Source organism: Lutjanus erythropterus, chromosome 24 (assembly GCF_056507025.1).
Source record: "Lutjanus erythropterus isolate fLutEry1 chromosome 24, fLutEry1.hap2, whole genome shotgun sequence".
NCBI lineage: Eukaryota > Metazoa > Chordata > Actinopteri > Lutjaniformes > Lutjanidae > Lutjanus > Lutjanus erythropterus.
Window position 1 is genome coordinate 4,842,545 of NC_139340.1, and position 18,357 is coordinate 4,860,901.

The 18,357-nt window shown below is 38.1% G+C and overlaps 1 protein-coding gene and 1 non-coding gene across 2 annotated transcripts; both read right to left on the reverse strand.

Moving 5' to 3' along the window:
- Positions 1-900: 900 nt before the first annotated feature.
- On the reverse strand, positions 901-973 carry trnar-ccu (transfer RNA arginine (anticodon CCU)). Its single transcript has one exon. It is a non-coding gene; the product is annotated as a tRNA-Arg (tRNA).
- A 9,685-nt stretch (positions 974-10,658) lies between these two features.
- eed (embryonic ectoderm development) lies at positions 10,659-18,172 on the reverse strand. Its single transcript, XM_084713587.1, has 12 exons — positions 18,016-18,172; positions 16,679-16,831; positions 16,355-16,447; positions 16,047-16,112; positions 15,742-15,867; positions 14,613-14,694; positions 13,271-13,362; positions 12,705-12,838; positions 12,489-12,594; positions 12,205-12,363; positions 11,978-12,051; positions 10,659-11,039 (listed from the first exon to the last, which is right to left on the reverse strand). Exons 1-12 carry the CDS (start codon positions 18,133-18,135, stop codon positions 10,913-10,915), a joined length of 1,332 nt encoding a protein of 443 aa, XP_084569713.1. The 5' UTR covers positions 18,136-18,172; the 3' UTR covers positions 10,659-10,912.
- Between the last annotated feature and the right edge of the window lie 185 nt (positions 18,173-18,357).

Here is an 18,357-nt window from a genome sequence, read left to right on the forward strand (position 1 = left end):
TTCTACCACTTGACAAGCTCCCACCTGACCCCATTCAGTATTTATACATTCCTTCATCCATTCTTTAAAAATCATTCTTAAATTTCTGCTCTCAGTGAAAAGAAATTCTAAAAATACTGGTTAGTTCAATATAAATGGTTAAAATTCATGTGTTGTCATGTTAACCATGGATCTACTTTTGACCCTAACAGAGAAAAGCCCAGCATTGCTAATTTGGGGGCCCAAAATCCACATGACTCTCCCTTCACATAAGCCTCCCAACGTGACTCTTCTTAAAGTCAAGAGTTACTGGCACTTCAGAGGACTGAAGGGAGAAGTCAGACCCATATGAAGAGCTGCACTCTGAGCGGGAAAGACACTAGGAAATATCAACTGTGTTAAACTCTTGACATGTTAGTTATACAATTAACTGCCTCAGACAAATTCTTTATATGAACTAAACAATATTTTTCCAAGCGTGAGCAAGAAATCACGTTGTTCTTGTGGAGTATATTCTGTGTGTATAATTTTTCCATTTATGTTACTGGCTAAATCAGAGATCAGAAAAGAAAAATCAGCATGAAAGAGAACTTGTTTTAAGCTTAGGTCATGTATTACACAAGTTGGGCTTAACATACCAACTAGTAAGCCCATGCTACCACCTGTAGGGGTTTTATTTTGAAAACCCAGCCTAATTGGTGAGCTTCTGTTAACATCTGAACGTTTTTATTTAGAAAATTTAGCCTATTAAAGCTTTTTTTTTCAGTATGCTTCTGCTACTGTCTGTCAGGGATTTTTTCCTGAAAATCCAGCCTATTGGTGACTTTCTGATAGCATCTGGAGGTTCATATTTATTATATTTATCTTCTTTATTACTTATATTCTTATATTCAGCCTATTAAAAACCATTAAAGGTGAAACCACCCCAGATGGGACTCGAACCCACAATCCCTGGCTTAGGAGGCCAGTGCCTTATCCATTAGGCCACTGGGGCTCCACAGGACAGAACAACCAAAAATGATGAATCAACTAAATATTTAATCAATGACACATACCACAGAACCTACAGGTGTGTCCCTGTGAGCCCCATGGCATTACACTACAGTAAACACTGACATGTTGACTTGTGGGTTCATGAGTACTGCTCAGCTGTTCAAAGTTCAAATCACACACAGTGTATCAAGACAAACATTTCCCACAGACCTCAAAATTTAAGTCCAGTGAATGCTGGTGTCTTTATGACATCGCAGTGTACCTACAGTATGTCTACACACTGTAAACTACATCCAAAACAGCAACCTACTGTAGCTTATGGTTTAATTATCTTAAACAGCCAGGGGCAGAATTCATAGAGCTACAGGCCTGCGATTAAAGATTAAATTCTGTCTATTTAAGCATAATGCAAAGCTTAATCTAAATGACACATTGCATTGAGGCATTTTGAGGCATCTAAATACGTCCACTAAAAGTGCTTGTTTTGCTGCTGACAGGTTCAGAGAAACAGTGTGTACAGCCAGAGTATTTTCACATCTAACATGTTGATTTAAGGGTTTATTTCAACCACACTACAGTAAAATTAAATGCTGATATGCTGAATGGCAAAGTAATGCTAAGTAGATAAAGGTAATATTATATAACTGCTAACAATTAACCAGTTGGGAAGGAATAATTTAGATCCTTTAAGCAAAAATACATATTTTTCCTCTTACCTAATGCTGTTGATCCATCATCTTTTACTTTTACAACTATTTGAACTATCTTGGATGAACATATTGCAATATTGAGATTTTAAAAATTGCGTCAATCCTGTACTGGACTGTGATACATGGTTAATTATTTTATTTGATTGCTTTTATTTTATTTTATTTTATATAAGGACTTGTACAGGTACTTACCAAGTGCAATGACTATAAAGTTGAATTTAATCTAATCTAACAAAACAATTAAAGGAATGATTGAATTGTCTTATTTTTCTGCAAAATATTGATTTTGATTGAATCACTAAATTAATTTGCCTGTGGGAAAGATGTAACATGCAGAGAAAATTGCTTACTCTTATTTATGTTAATTAATTTTCCCAACATCACTTCAGCATGTTATTATACTCATCATATTCTAATAAATCGGAATATTTCCATCATTAACAATCTTTATTTACAGTTGAAATCACTGATATTCTGCCTACCTGCATCATGAGAACCTGCTGACACACCACACTGTCTTAACTTTTTGGTAGGCAGCTTCATATAAATACTTCCTGTTATGGTTTAGGTTTCTCACAGTCACTTCCTGTTTTATTCTGATAGGTCTTCCCTTGTGTGTCTTTGTTGTTTTCACTTCCTGTCTTTGTCTGCTTTCCCACTCTTTTGTTCACTGATTATTTTCACCTGTCCTTCACTGTCCTCACCTGTGTCTTGTTATCCTCCCTCTCCCTAGTGTATTTAACACTGTCATTTTCTCCTTAGTTGCTCGTTCATACTCGTCTTTTGTCAGTGTTCCTTGTTGTATTTTGGTTGCACGTGTTTTTCTCATGGACGGATTTGTTTGGTTTTTTCTTCAGGTTTGCTATCACTGTCAGGTTTTGAGTTATGAGGGGAAAAATCCAAATTTTGGGCCTCGACAAAAGAGTTTTCTCCTTTAAGAAGTAAACAAAAATCCTGCGCCTTAGATCAGTGCTACCCTGGATGGCTGAGTGCAGCTGATCAAGTTCTTTGCATGCCTTATCCAGCTCCTCTGCTACAGAAAAGTCTGCTGGGTCTTTTTTTCGTCTCATTCATTCTGTTAGGCTTGAGGGTTTTCAGGTTTGGACCCAATTGCAGACAACGGAGACAGAGCAGAGTAGTATAATTAAAGATGAAAAAACAGATATTAATGACTGAACAGCTGTTGCACCAATCAGATCCATCCACTGTAATAATGTACCTGTGTACAATGGGCTTTTCATCATTTTAGCGGATTTATTGGCTCATTGAAACATGCTGACTCACACTTCTGAAGATATACTGTACAGTATATATCAACTTTACAGGGTGACTTTTAAAACTAAAACTATATATAAAAGTTTAATAAATGATAAAAACTGTTAATGTTACTGTGGCAACAGTCAGAATGTGTTTGACTACACTTTTATCCTGGATGCAATGACTTGCATGATTACATTACACTCATTTGGCTTACATCCAGACCACATACAATCAGTGCATTCACCTGCACAGCAACACGAGCTACAAATTACAGGTGATACTCAAAGAAGATTCACTGACTTCATTCACTCACTGACAATAAAATGTTTGTCCAACGCAGGATCACAGCAACAAATATAAAATGGTAAAATTGGGGGGGGGGGGGGGGGGGAATTAAAGGAATCTAAGCAAATGTAAACACCTTCTTACATGGTTTTATCTAAATAAGTGTTTGTTTTGCCATAATGATGCGCTTACTGTACATCATCCCATTTATTATACAGTTACTTAGTGTAAAAATGCTCTTTTGGCACAAAATATTCATTCAAAATCAAATTTATTGGCTTATATATGATTTCACTGCATCTGCTAGATCCCCTAGAAGCTATGATCAGAACTACATTCATATCAAGGGTCACAACAGAAGTAACAGACTTTAGACTGCCGTCCTTGATGTCCTGGGTTGACTTGGTTCCAGGATTTTCTTAAACATCAGTGGAGTCAATCAATGTGAAATTCACTTTCAGAACCGAAAATAAAAGTGGGCGATCACTCAAAAAATTCTGACATTGATCTTTACCATGCTATCCCTGCCAGTACGCTGGTATTTCTTTTCACTACTATATTTGGTCTTTGTAAGATAAACAAAACCAAACCAACTATGAGATTAATTATGTCCATAAAACATTTGATTCTGAGCAAATACATAAATAAATGAAATAAAATAAAAACTGGAAAACAGAGAAAAAGACAAGGGTACAATACTGTGTATACAATTGTTTTAAGAGTGAAGGAACTACTCATCCCATAAGCCACTGCAAACAATAGTTTCTTCTTAAATGTTATTTTTGTCATTTATTTATTGTTTGTATTGTTATTAACATTGTTGTAATATATTGTAGTTTGCGTTGTGTATATATAACTATATTATATTATACTCACTGCGCCATTAATGACATTATGTAAATGACTCATGTTAACTATCAAGCCGATAACGTTTCTACTTCTTAAATTTAACTTTTGACATTATTACTGTGTTTCCATTGTTAATAACAGTCTTGAAATATATTGTTTTGTGTTGTGCGTGCATATTAAAGTCAATGCACCATAACAACATGACTAGTGCAACTCACGTGAGCTAATGTTAGCTACCTAGCTAGTCGGACTGCTAGCAGAACTACCAGTTCATGGGTGCAGTAATCGTTTCCATGGCAACAAATACCATTATCTGTCGGGTCAAGAAGCTAACTAAGAAGCTAACTACATTTTTTATATTGTTTTATAGTTTTATCTACAACAATGTATAATATTTTCTACATGTGATATTAAAAAAAAGAAGTCTAAAAAGTAACCTGCAGCTAAAATGTAGTGGAGTAAAATGTACTATTGTAGCATTAAGTAGCACAAAATGCGAATACTCCTATAATTAATTTACTGTAGCAGCTCAATCGCCAAAATAAACTGAATTTAATCAAACTGCTGAGGCTGGAAACCTGTGAAATAAAATCCCTGACTCAGAGACTTGTCCCCATGATTTTAAGGACTAGTCCTCAGCTATCCGGAGGCCTGTCTTACCTTGTGTCTCCTGCTGCTGTCTGAGTGGACACTACAGGTGCAGTCCGGTTTACACGCACATTCAACCATACAGATCTGCTCCCCGAAGCCCTGGCACGACTTGGACACATACTTGGACAAACTTTTTGGCGACTTTGGCGAAAACATGCTGGAGCTGCTCTGAGGCCGTTCGGTTTATCTTCACCTATCGAAGCCGGAGGGCAAAAGTCCGCAGGGAGATAAGAGCGGCGCAGCGCACTGCGGCCAAACGTCATTTTACTGCGGAGCTGCGGGGTTTGATCAGACAGGCTTCAGGAGGAGAGCAGAGGACAGGGTGAGAAAAAAAAGAAACTACAGTCACATGACCAGGACTTCTCCAGGTTAAGAGCACAAAGTGGAGAAAAAGACTCAGTTTGATCCAAAACAATGCACATCAGGACTTAAAGATTAATTAAATAAAATAAAGCAATATATATGTTTTAATTAATTAAGTTAAGTTTAAGTTTAATTTGTTAATTTGTTTAAGTTTAATTTGTTAAGTTGAAAGGATGAAATAAAGTCAACTGAGACATATTAAGTCAAAATTCTAATTAAAAAGTCATTATTGTGAGATAAAGTCAAAATTATAGAAAAAAAGTCGATTGTGTGATAAAAAAAAATGTGATTAAAAGATAAAATGCTAATTAAAAGGTCACAATTACAGCATAAAAAGTTGAAATTATAACTAAAAAGTCAATTATTGGATAAAAGGAACAATTATTGGACAAAAAGACAAGTTGAGATTTCATTTTTTTAATTTTTTGATTGACATTTTATCTCATTATTTCAATTTTTATCTCATTTCAACTTTTTATTTCAGAACTGACTTACCTCATAATTACATTTTTATCTCACAAATATTACTTATTTCATAGGTAATTTTATTTTTTACTTTTTATCACATGATCATAACTTATCTCAACTTTGCCTTTGTTTCATAATTTTGACTTTTATTTAATTCCCTTATCTCATTATTATGACTTTTTATTTCATAAAGATTTAGTATCTGAAAGTTATGACTTTTTATTTCATAATTGACATTTTATCTCATAATATGACTTTTCATTTCATTAGAGACCTTTAATCTCATAATTATGATGTCTTTAACTGGTGGGAATGGGCTTCTACAGTAATTTATTTGATCTGACATTATTTACACACTACACTTCCACAAAGCTTTTAATGTGATTTAGAATTGAGTGTACAGAAATAACTCATGCTGTGTAGAAAAATAACCTTTATTCAAGTCCAAATAAAGTCAAATACAAGCACCACCATCAATAAAAGGCAAAAGAATCCCCTCCCCTCCATTCAGCAGACTTTTATTATACTTTCAAAAGTTTCTAAAGTTTAAAAATAAAAGCAAGTTTACTATATTTTTTTAAAGCTAAAGAAATTGAAAAACTCTGCAAAAAATGACATCAAACACAACTTAATCTGACATTTTCCCAAATAAACTTGTCCACTGTCAATCATCAGTAATTGCACAAACTGACTCTTGAGTTTATATTTACAAAATACATTTTATTGAGTGTATTGTGTGTTTGTGTGGGAGGTGGGAGGAGGAGGAGGAGGAAGAAGAGGTCATCAAAGCAAACAAAGACACCGTTAAAAAAAAAATAGATGCACAGGAATGTAAGAAAACCGCAGGGGGAAAAAAAGATAAAAATCTTAGCTTTTTCACATGAACAAATTAATATAAAAACAGAACACTGCAACAAAAATCAACCATAGTCATTTCATCTGTTGTGTCTTAAAATTTAATCTTTCTTAAAACAAGTAACAAAAATGTGCAAGGCAACAAAGATAGATAATTCCTCTTGTTTAAAGAATCTGCAGAAAAATGTCCATACTTGCAGATAATGGGCATGATTGATTGATTGATTGATTGATTGATTGATTGATTGACTGATCTAGCAACTTCTGATAAATGAGTCTGCATAGGAAGCTAGAAGGCACTTAACCTCCACCAACACTTAACCAACATGCTGTTGTCATTAGTTGTCATTAAATTTAAAACATTAATATTAATGATGAGCCTGTTTACACCTGGTATTGACACGTTCAGATGATCTGATCACAAGCAGACAGCTGTAAGTACAGGAGTGGTCGGTAACTAATGCAAGATCCCCAGACTGCCTTAAAAAATCATGCAATTTTAAGAGTTCTTGACTTAGGAGAAACTTTACCAACTTTGCAAAAAAGATGTTAACAACAAATTCTTAATTATTTGAGCCTTCTTGTAAATTCAGCATTAAAAGCAACACATTAAATTGTTTCTTTCCTTGTGAAAAACAGTCAGTTGTTACATCACTGCCCCAGTGTCTGGTCCTGTCTTTAGTATGTGTTACCTGCCAACATTTAACAACTGTTTGAACACTGTTTCAACTGATTTCACCATTTACAGTAAATATAATCATAGTAAACATGTACATTTTTACAAATGCAGTAAACAGTAATCAATAGAGGCCACTTCTTTCTTGCCCATGGAGAAAGTCTCCAGACTTCATTTAAAAAAAAACATGATTTTGTGAGTTTTTGAGTAAGGAAAACTTTAAAAACTTTGTGAAACACCGTCTACGACAAGTTCCTAACTATTCCTACCTTCTTGTAAATTCATTATTAAATGCAACACATTAACTTGTTTCTTTCCTTGTAAAAACAGTCATGTCCTTGCTGTACCGATAGCTAATCCTAACATGTATCTTACCTGCCAATATGAAGCACCTATTTTTACAGCAGAATTGACAATTTATTCAGGTGAACTTGTCAAATTTTACAAACACAGTAAACTAACTAAATTAGGCTACTTTTTTTGTCACCCATGGAGACAAAATATACCAATTTTGACCATCTTATAAATATGGCATTAGCTTGAACACATTAAATTGTTTCTTTGGCTGTAAAAACTGTCGCTGTAACTTCCTGTTTTAAAAGTGCCTCAGCTGCCAACACTTAGCAGCTGTTTGAAAAAACTGTCTCAACTGATTTCACCATTTGGACTAAATTTATTAAAGTAGATATTTTATTGATGATAAACATGTTACATTTTACAAACACAGTAAAAAGTAAGAAATATAGGCTGCTTCTTTGTCACCCGTGGAGAAAGTTCCCAGACTCCCTTTAAAAATCTGATGATTTTAACAGTTGTTGAGTGAGGAGAAACTTTATAAACTTCTACGACAAACTCTAAATTACTTCTTGTAAAATCGGCAAATGATACTTTTTTGGTGTGTGTGTAAAAAAAGACATTGAATCCGTTTGTCCCAGAATGTTGGCTACTACTGTTAGGGGCATTTTGTAATAACAGGAGGAAACTGATGTTCTTAAAACTGTCCACTTGTGACTGGATCACCCAGGATGCATGTTAATACCAGGTGTAAACAGGCTCTGTGTCTTCGCCAGCACTGCTGTGGTTTTTGGTTTTTAGATGAACTAGAAAGTAGACTTGCACCGATTAATCGGCAATGCTCGGAATCGGGCCGATTTTCACGTGACTGGCCTTGACCGGTGACCGGCCGGTCAGCGTCACAAATCCGGTTCTGTGCCCGTCATTGTCACACACATGTTCTGCACGATGGTCACGTCATGCACGCAGCAGACAAACTGACCGTGATGTCAACACAGCCCTGATAACAGCTACACACACTCAGACATGTCTGCTTGAAGATGGTGTCAGAGACAGATTCCAAGAACAGGATAAAGAGAAGACAGACAGTCTACAACAGGGGTGCCCAATACGTCGATCGCGATCGACTGGTCGATCGCAAAGGGAGTGTGGGTAGATCGCATGCCATTCAACAAGAAAATTAGATGTTAGCCTATCATCCATCCCCAGTATGGCATTTGCCACTTGACTGATGTACAGGGCAGCCAGTGTGAGACATAGCCGCGGGAACATATTCTCAGCGGGGGGGGGGGGGGGGGGGGGGGCTGAGAAAAAAAAAGCTCTGCGCTGCACTCGCAACTCCCTGCATTGATAATAATGATTAAAAAATACCCGCACAGTAATTAAGACTGCAAAAATCTGTCTGTATAACTGTCCATGGTGCCGATCACCTTGTCAACCATAAACAATTTGTCACGGCTGCTGTCCATGTCACTGTGGTGCTGAACTCTCTGTGTAAAGGCGCCGTGTGCTGCGCGGCGGCAGCATTAGAAAAGAAAAGTGTCTGACCGGCGTCACACAACTCCAAATGTGGCTTTTCTCTCCGGGTTGGCGCTGATGAAGCTCCTCATTAGGCTGCCAATGTCCAGACTGTCCAAAACATCTCCATGAACATGAAACAAACAACGCGATCGCCGTCCTCAATATAATGGAGCCATCTCCATTTGCTAAACCAGCTCGCACTGAATGACCGACAAAACGTTTCTTTACCAAATGACCTTCCCGGAAATGTGAAGCTAGTTGTTTGATGCGGTGCCTCTGAAATACTAGCATTTTGACCTGGGACGTTAGCTTGAGTTGCAGGTGCACAGCTGGTGTCCCGGTCCCGGGGGTCACAATCTGGGGGTGCTACTGCTGTCTTGATCATTTTCGGGGTGGGTGGACTGGGCTGTGAGTCTGCCTCCTCATTTTTAATGTAGGTAGATCATTTTGACTTGGTCATTTTAAAAGTAGCTCGCAAGCCGAAAAGTGTGGGCACCCCTGGTCTACAACAAGACAGAGCAGCTGACAATGACGCAGAACAGCCGTAAACTCTCTCGCACTTCAGGCTAATGCTAGCAAGCTAGCAGCAGACTGCTGTTCACAGAGGGACAGTTAAAATCTCACCTCCTGTTCTGGCTGAAGAATAAACAACCTGTGTTGATGCGTCTCCTCAAACATTTTCTCATCCAGACTCCTTTAACTTCTGTGTCTGTTTTTCTCACGGCAAAGTTTTACTTCAAACTGTTGCACCGCGTTAGTCTCCGGTTTGTTTACATCCGCTTCCACAAAAGATCACATGAAATCGCGTCCTGCGAAATCCCGTGAGATGATCTCACGAGATCACGTTCACCCAATTCACCCATTTCATAAAAAAATATAATAAGGCCTGGTTGTAATCTGGATGATTTTGGAGATAGTATTAAATGAATATTTAATAGTCAGTAGGGGTGGGAATCTTTGGGCACCTGCCGATTCGATTGCGATTACGATTCAGGGGCTATGATTCGATTATAAAACGATTATTGATGCATCTTTAATTTATGTATATTGATGCACTTTTTCACAACACACATTTCTTTTTGTCTCACTGAATAAGCATTCATCACTTGCAATTTTTTAAAAACAGTGCATTTACATGGCTTCTCATGTTTGTTGTGTTGCCAAAGTATTTTATTTTAACACGACACAGCTTACATGTAACGTGGCTCTTGTCCAGTTCGCTTCCGCCGTCGACGTTGTAGAAGCCGAATTGTTTCCACACGTCTGCTTTTAAATTAGAAGGAGCTGTTCGGATCTGACGGCGAGGCGGCTGGCGGTCAGCCATGTTTGTTTTTGTCTGTGCGCGTGTCGGCGTGTCTGCTCCAGGTGCGCGTCCCAAAGTGTCCCGGAGATTACGCCTACCGCGCTTCTTAGTTACGCATTATTTAGAACCTTATTTATTACTTTAATTAACAGATTTAAATAATCGAAATTTGTACGTTTGTGAATCGATTCAGATTCGTCCATTTCCGAATCGCGATGCATCTAAGAATCGGAAATTTCCCCCACCCCTAATAGTCAGTGTCTTATTATGAACACATTTACAAGAGAAGTTGCAAAAATGTTTTACAGTTCTTAGAAAGACTGAAAATCGGAACCGGCCAAAATCGGAATCGGTAGGTCAGACCTCTCAAAAATCGGAAATCGGAACCGGCCAAGAAAGTTGAAATCGGTGCAAGTCTACTAGAAAGGAATACATCCCACACTGATTTTTTTTTCTCATCAACCCTTGTTAAACTCGTTCCTCACAAATCCTGTTGGCAGACAAACAGGAAATGAAAACAACAAAACGAATCATCTTACCTTGGCACAGTTTCGCACTTTTTTTTGAAGGAAATATATTTGTAGACCACACATAAGACTAAAATTGACATTTCTTGCAGTGTAGAGGTGTACAACAGGGCTGCGAGTCGGGGGAGAGGAAGGGGGCGAAGCATCAGAACCAAAAACTCTTTGAGGTGGAAACGGTTCAGCGCTGTCGATCCCAGCGCCAGATTGAAGCGTCATCGCACACGGCTATCAAGATGCTGCTGTCGCGGCTGAAGCTGGTTTGTCGGATGGCCGACGTGCATTTGGGGAGGGTCAGTGTGGTGCACCTGGAGACCAGAGAGGAGACGGCGTTCACACGTGCAGCCCGGGAAAATTCATACATGCTGAGTGCAACAAGAGGAACTTGTGTTTGTGACTGTTTTAACTTTCAGATTTTCATTCAGACAAATGATAGAAGAGAAAATCTTCACAAAATTTCTAATTTTTGCTAAATAAAGTACTTAAGAAAGTGGTTATGAATGCTGCAAATTAAACATTATTAATCATAAACTGACAATTGATGATTAGAGGGTCAGCCAACAAAATAAATGCACAAATATTTTGTCTCATTCCTATTTTCTGTTTTACGTTATATTATCCAGGAATTATATTTTGACCGAAACATATTACAAACAAATATTTATAGACGTGTTTCTGTCTCTTAGAAACTTTTCACAAGGAGAAAAGTCTCACAAATCATGAGGACATGAGCAAAACAAAGGAAAGCTGCATTAGTAGAAACCAGCTGCTTCAAAATAAATCAAAATCTCACCAGACAGCTCTGCTGTGTAATGATCACTACATATCTTGTATCTTGTAAACAGTATAGACAGTAAACAGTGTATTTGCTTCACAAAAAAACAAACAAATCACCACGTGACTGTCTCAATAACGAAAAAAATTAAGAGCTTCACCAAATTGGTATTCTGTGTTCGTTATTTTGTCGAAACCCTGATTTTTTCCACTCAAAGTCCAAACTTAAACCTGATCTGTCCTGTCTTTTATTTGAGTTGTTTGACAGTTTACTTTGGCTGAGTAGAAGACACAGACGTCATGCTTAGTTTCATTCAATGTGTGTCACTTAATATTAAAACAGCAGTCTGATATGAAACAGACACCAAACTGCATTCATATTTTTGTGAATTTAATAACAATCATCATCAGTGACAGAGGGAGTTTAAAACTGTGATTTATCTGTTATGATTCAAGCTTTTTCTTCACTTACTTTGCTTTGTGAGGGTCTTCCACTTCAAGGTCCCACACATAAAGCTTCCCCACCTGGTTTCCCAGAGCCAGCATCTGCAAATCAGCATCACAGAACACCATATATCAGAAACAGGATCAGATCTGAGCTGCAAGGCCACGTCTCTCCTCATGCATGGTGTAAAATTCAAAATGAGACCTGGAAAAATGAACATAAGCTACAAATAAAAGATGAATAAATGTCTTCACCTTCTGCCAGAAGTCCATGGAGAAGCGCATGTACCAAATGTCACATTGGCTGTAATCGAAGCGTCCCAGAATCGTCACATTTGACTCGTTTGGTTTAATGTGGTCGATGTCGTCCTCCATCTTCCCTGGTTTCCAGCAGACGATGGCGTTTTCACATGACTGCAAATACACATAGTGTTTTTTTTTTTTTGCCTGTATGTATGCTAAGTTACCAAAATCTGAAATAAAACTAAGTCTGAATACTCTGAAGTTATTGTTGTTGAAGTATGATTATGGGAACTTGCCTTGGACAGAATGAGGTCCCCCAGCCACCGCACACAGTCCACATAGTTTCTGTGGATGTCTCGCGTTGAGAAGTCAGGGAAGTGAATTTTCTGCGAGACGAAAGGCCTTGAAGAAAACACACAATGAACAGAGACAAAGATTAAACCATGAACCTGAGGAGAGCCTGCAAGTTTACGCAGGTAGAAACTGTGAAAAGAGCATTGTATCATTCTTACCTGTTGGTCTTTGAGGGGTTGTATTCATAAGATCCACGAATGGCTTTCTGCATCCGCTCTGAATTTATTCTCCAAAGTTTTAGGGAGTGATCCATCCCACATGACATAATCTTTTCACCCAGGAGATCAAAATCCTGCAGACGGAATATTAAATAAAATAAATCCAGGTATATGACATTTTGATTGTATTTAGTTTATTTCACTCATAAGAAAAAAAATCGCAACAAGAGCAACAAACAGCAGCGAATCACTTTACAAAAAGTTTGAATATTCCTCCATATTGCCCCAGTTTTCACCAACACAACTCAGTTAGAAAAATCAACCTACAAATCCTGCACACACACACCCTTTATCTGTTCAGTATTTTGTTTTTAAACCTATTTAATGTTGGACATGTTTTCATTTCATCGTTACAGTTTTTCCACAGAGGAACTCCTCTTAACTTTTAGTGCTTTTAATTTGAAAAAAAAAAAAAAAAAAAGAGTGGGTTGGTTTTGTTTCCAATTCTCATGACTCTTTTATGGTTGTATTATCATTGTCAGAGGAGTTGATGTAAAGACACTCACAGCACTCAGGACTTCATCTCGATGACCCTCCACTCCACCAAATATCGCCACTAACGTGTCCGTCTGAATGTTCCACAGACGAAGGGCGTGATCTGAGGAAACAAGTCCAGTCACAAATTAATAAAATAAAATCGTCTCATACGTGCAATCAACTACCTGACACTTTCATTATTTTTACTGTTGAGTAAAAGCTCTAAAAAGCCACTGATCAGCAGAGAGACAGTTAGCAACTAGCTGGTGAACATAGTGGAGCATTTAGCAGCTAAAGAGACAAATGTTACCCTCAGTAACTGGTAGAGTGCACAAACATGCGTTTGAGATAAGAGCTACACAAACGACAAGTCAGGAACACAGATTTATTTACCACAGCAAAACGTAAATCAATTTTTGCCACTCAAGAATTCAGATTCTTATTATTTACTCAAGTAAAATAAGTCTGAGATGCATATGACATAACAAAGTGCTTAAAAGATTCAACTTGTCCCAAAGCAGATCAGTCAATATGTGAATCCAGCGCAGCGCGAATGGCCACAAATGAATCATCACCATTTAGAAATGAGATTGAGATGTATGAATTGAGATTTTTTACGAGTAATCGTGCAGCCCTACAACAACAGACAAAACTTTTCTTGGTCTTAAGAAGCTGCAGTGTTTATTAACTGTCACACCGTAACCTGAACTGTGAAGTTTAAGTTTCTGCTCCGCTATGAGCAGCACTCAGTCTGTTGCTCACTCTCCCTCACTTACACACTGCACAATTTCTTGAAAAAATCCAAAAACTTTACCATCATTCTGTTATCCTGCTGTTGTTATTGAACTTTAGAGTCTCAATTAGTTCATCACTTGCAGCTGTTGGCAGGAGTAACAGCAGGATTAACAAGTGACACCTCTTTTACACTGATCCAACGGTGAACATCATGCTCTTTAACAAAACAACACACCTACATGGTGCCAAGAAAATAAAAAAATATGATGTGCTCAGTCAACAAGCACCTGATTCAATAAAAAGATTAAACCTTCACATGACCCTCATCAAGCCGCAGGACAAGCTGTCTGCTCTTATCTGGGACACGAGAGACTCAGATTAAGGAACCACCTGACGCTCACACAGTGTTTTTACACTCTGACAACAAACTGTAACCAACAATTATTAAACTTTATAGATTTTGAGCCTGTGACAAAAAGCAGGAAGCAGCAAATCATGGATGAGTGTCGAGGTGACGTCTATAAAGCCGTCAAAGTCATGTTGTTACATCCATAAAGAGGACCTTGTGACACGCTGTCCTGTGTCATAGATTCGTCTGTTTTTGTTAAGCATTTTGAAGGTGTTTTTTTTTGTTACCTTTGCTAACAGACAGAAGCAGATTTGGATCCCTCGGATGAAACTTGAGCTCATTGATGGCATTCCCGTGACCCACATAATGCTGCATTTAAAAACAAAGAGCTTATAATTAAGGACATGAAATTGTTTTAACCTTCCTCAGCAATGAAAATAAAATGTACGTAATTGTAAATTATAATATACACTAGGGGTGGGGGAAATTTCCGATTCTTAGATGCATCGCGATTCGGACGTGGACGAATCTGAATCGATTCACAAACGTACAAATTTCGATTATTTAAATCTGTTAATTAAAGTGATACAGAAGCTTCTAAATAATGTGGAACTAAGAAGCGCGGTACGCGTCATCGCCGGGACACTTTGGGACGCGCACCTGGAGCGACACGCGCACAGCCGAAAACAAACATTGCCGACCGGCAGCCACCTCGCCATGAGGTCCGAACAGCTCCTTCTAATTTAAAAGCAGCCGTGTGGAAACACTTCGGCTTCTACAACGTCGACGGCGGAAGCGAACTGGACAAGAGCCACGTTATATGTAAGCTGTGTCGAGCTAAAATAAAATACTTTGGCAACACAACAAACATGAGAAGCCGTAACTCGATTCCACCCGACGGAGGAGTCGGGGAGACGGCAGGCTGCTGTTGCTGCGGCTACTAGTGGCTACTGTTGGTACTTTCCAGTTTGCACATATTTCCAATAGTTTAATAAAATATAATCGAAATGAATTCTTATTACAAATGCGCTGTTTTTAAAAATTGCAAGTGACGAATGCTTATTCAGTGAGACAAAAAGAAATGTGTTTGTGAAAAAGTGCATCAATATACATAAAGATGCATCAATAATCGTTTTATAATCGAATCGTAGCCCCTGAATCGTAATTGTAATCGAATCGGCAGGTGCCCAAAGATTCCCACCCCTAATATACACACATGCATACATGCCTGTTTCAATCTTCTGTGCACACAAGGGGTTTATTTCCCTCACATTTTGTTCACAAATGTGTGTTAGTGAGCACTTCTCATTTGTGAAAATAAACCTGACAGGTGTGACATATAGAGATGCTGATTAAACAGCTGGATTATTACACAGCCGTGCCTTGTACTGGTCTCAATAAAAGACAGATTTTTACCTTGATACACTGCATTGTGATGTGGTTGATGACCCGAATGATGCCACGGGACCCGGCAACAGCCAACAGTGGGTGGCTCGTGTTGGTGTCGTAGGTCCAGGCACATGTATAGAAGTTCTCATCTGCCTTTGAACACGTTCAGTCAAGGCAATTAAAACAAAAACCGCCTTAAGAGATCTTTCAGCTAACCTTTCCCAAGAGATGGTTGAATCACTCACTGTTTTCTGCAGCATGTTTGCAGTTACACATAATAGCTGTTCAAAACAAAAGCAACTAGACTTGAAACTGTGAAAGTGAAAGGATACGTCTGCATCGACATAAGACTGCAAGAGTCGTATTTCTCCCTGAGAGTGACATTCATACAGAGTTACCTGGGGAAGAGAAGACAGCAAGATTTAAGTGAATAACAAGACAACAACAAATACAAACAAAAGTAGTTTTTTATGCAAAAAAGGTTAGACGAGTTCACAAGTGTGGCTGCACAATATGCTAACGACTGCATTAATTTAACTGTATAAGACATACCAAAATCTGCTATAAAAAAGCCAAGAGAAGACAGGCCGTATGAAGAATTTGTGCCACTTTTAATACCACATGCCTGATGATCACTCACCCTGTTACTCCCGACGGTGGCAAACACCAGCGGGTCTCCCTCTTTGCTGTGCCAGTTAAACTGGACTCCAAACAGTGGCTGGCCGTGATCCTCCTGCAGAAAGAATTAGGTCATTATTACCAAAATTCAGAGGGTGAAATAAGCATGAGTCATCTGACACAGGCTGGATATTTGGTTGAGTGATAAGACTTTATTCCTTTAGAAATCGACTTGGATTATCTAACAGTTAAGGTGGTTGGTGGATTTTGAGGCGAACCAGAGTTGTTTGTCAGTGGAAATTTGTGTCAGTAAATTAAAGTCATGGTTTCAACGGTCTGTACTCACCCTCAGGCTGTTGACACATTTAAAAGAATATCTGCACTTCTTGGACTTCCACTTGCCCTTCCCCCAGCTCTTCCTGCCCGGAGCGTTGGCAGTGTTGGTGGGTGTGTCTGGTCGCTCTGCATTGGTCCCGCTCTCAACACTGACAGCATCATCCTACAAATGCAAAAAAAAGATGCAAAAAAGGTTCCTCCTATACATTTTCCATTTCAAAATTCCAGACTTCTTGGTGGATTTTACATATTACATCTCAGTACAAAGATGTTGCACAAATGCAATTCAAAGGTATTGCAGCATTTTATTTCAAACTCATTTGTTCATGGATGTCTGGTTTTGGTAGTTATAGGGCAGAGCTGTTTTGCAGGCTGTAATGTACAAGCATATGGCAATTTTCAAATCACAGGATGTCCATTGTTTGTTAAAAGGGGAATGTGTTTTGGTTAAAAAAAAAAAAAAAAGTTAAATATTGTCATGCTGCAGAGATGTCCTGGCCTACACATCATCTTCTACAAACTAAAGGAAACGTCTGTTCAGTGCAAATCCCTGCCAATATCATCCCATAATCATACTGTTTTTCAATAAAAATGAAAAGTATCATTTCCTGTAACTCAGCTGCAATATCTGTCAAAAATAATTACAATTACAGTCTTCTACATGATACAAATGAGTGACAATGTGTGGAATTAGTACAATAATCTGTATTACATCTGTGCATATTTGATGAGGACATATCTGTTCTTCGTAGCACCTCATTACTTATTTTACAAGCTTGCAGCACTTCATTCTTGCACAAGACCTTTAACATAAACACAACTGAAACAAATTTATGTAGCTTATATTTGTAGAAAGGAGGTAAATAATGTTTTCTAGAGACAGATGGCTCTGATTCCATTTGTCCTGACCTATCTCATTAACTATTAACATATATTGATAATCTCTCAAGCTAACAGTTCTCAGGCAGATCTTTAATTAACTGTGCTACAACACATTTCAATGAATTCTCTCTCTGTTTAACTTCTATTAGCTGCTAGCTGGCGCTAATGCTAACCTCAGGTCACACGTGAATGATGATCTAAGCGTTAAAAAAACATTTAGTGTGTGTACATTAAAAAGTCTGATATTATCTGTGTGTAGTGTATTCTGAACAGATTAAAGTTTCAACCAACTAATGTCCACAGAGCTAAATTACACCAGCTGTCTGAATGTAGCCGGTTCAGCTGAACAAAGCTGCTGCTAGCAAACCACTTTAGCTGGCCGGCTACTTTAGCACGATGCTAACAGGCTAACAGCACTTTATGGGCCGTTTATCGCTAAAGAAACAATACGGTTTGACTGCTTACATTCTCGTCTCCTGACAAATCGGGGTTACTGTTCTCGTCACTGCTCAATTTCTGTTTTTTCGTCGGTATTTCTTTTCCCGCTTGAGAGAGGGACTCGGACATGTTCTTATTTTCCCTCATTTTGGGTCAAACTCCGCCTCTTCCGCTCCACCGCCGCGCGTACTGACGGGAAAGGTAGTTCGATTCAGTCTCAGATTGAAGGTCATGTGCTTCATACAACTTTTCATTCAAATGTGGAAGGAAAATATGAAATATTTTATAGTCACTTTTCTTTATTAGGCATTCCTTTAACTTTGGGCATCGGTAACTGAAGCATTATTCTAATTCTTTAAAATCATTTTG

Coding starts and splice junctions, on each gene's coding strand:
- eed (XM_084713587.1), bottom strand. CDS start 18,135: ATGAGGGAAAATAAGAACATGTCCGAGTCCCTCTCTCAAGCGGGAAAA. Junction 14,695..15,741: donor TCACAATGCAGTGTATCAAG/GTAAAAATCTGT, acceptor TTTTAAATGCAG/CATTATGTGGGTCACGGGAA. Junction 12,595..12,704: donor AACCCCTCAAAGACCAACAG/GTAAGAATGATA, acceptor GTTTTCTTCAAG/GCCTTTCGTCTCGCAGAAAA.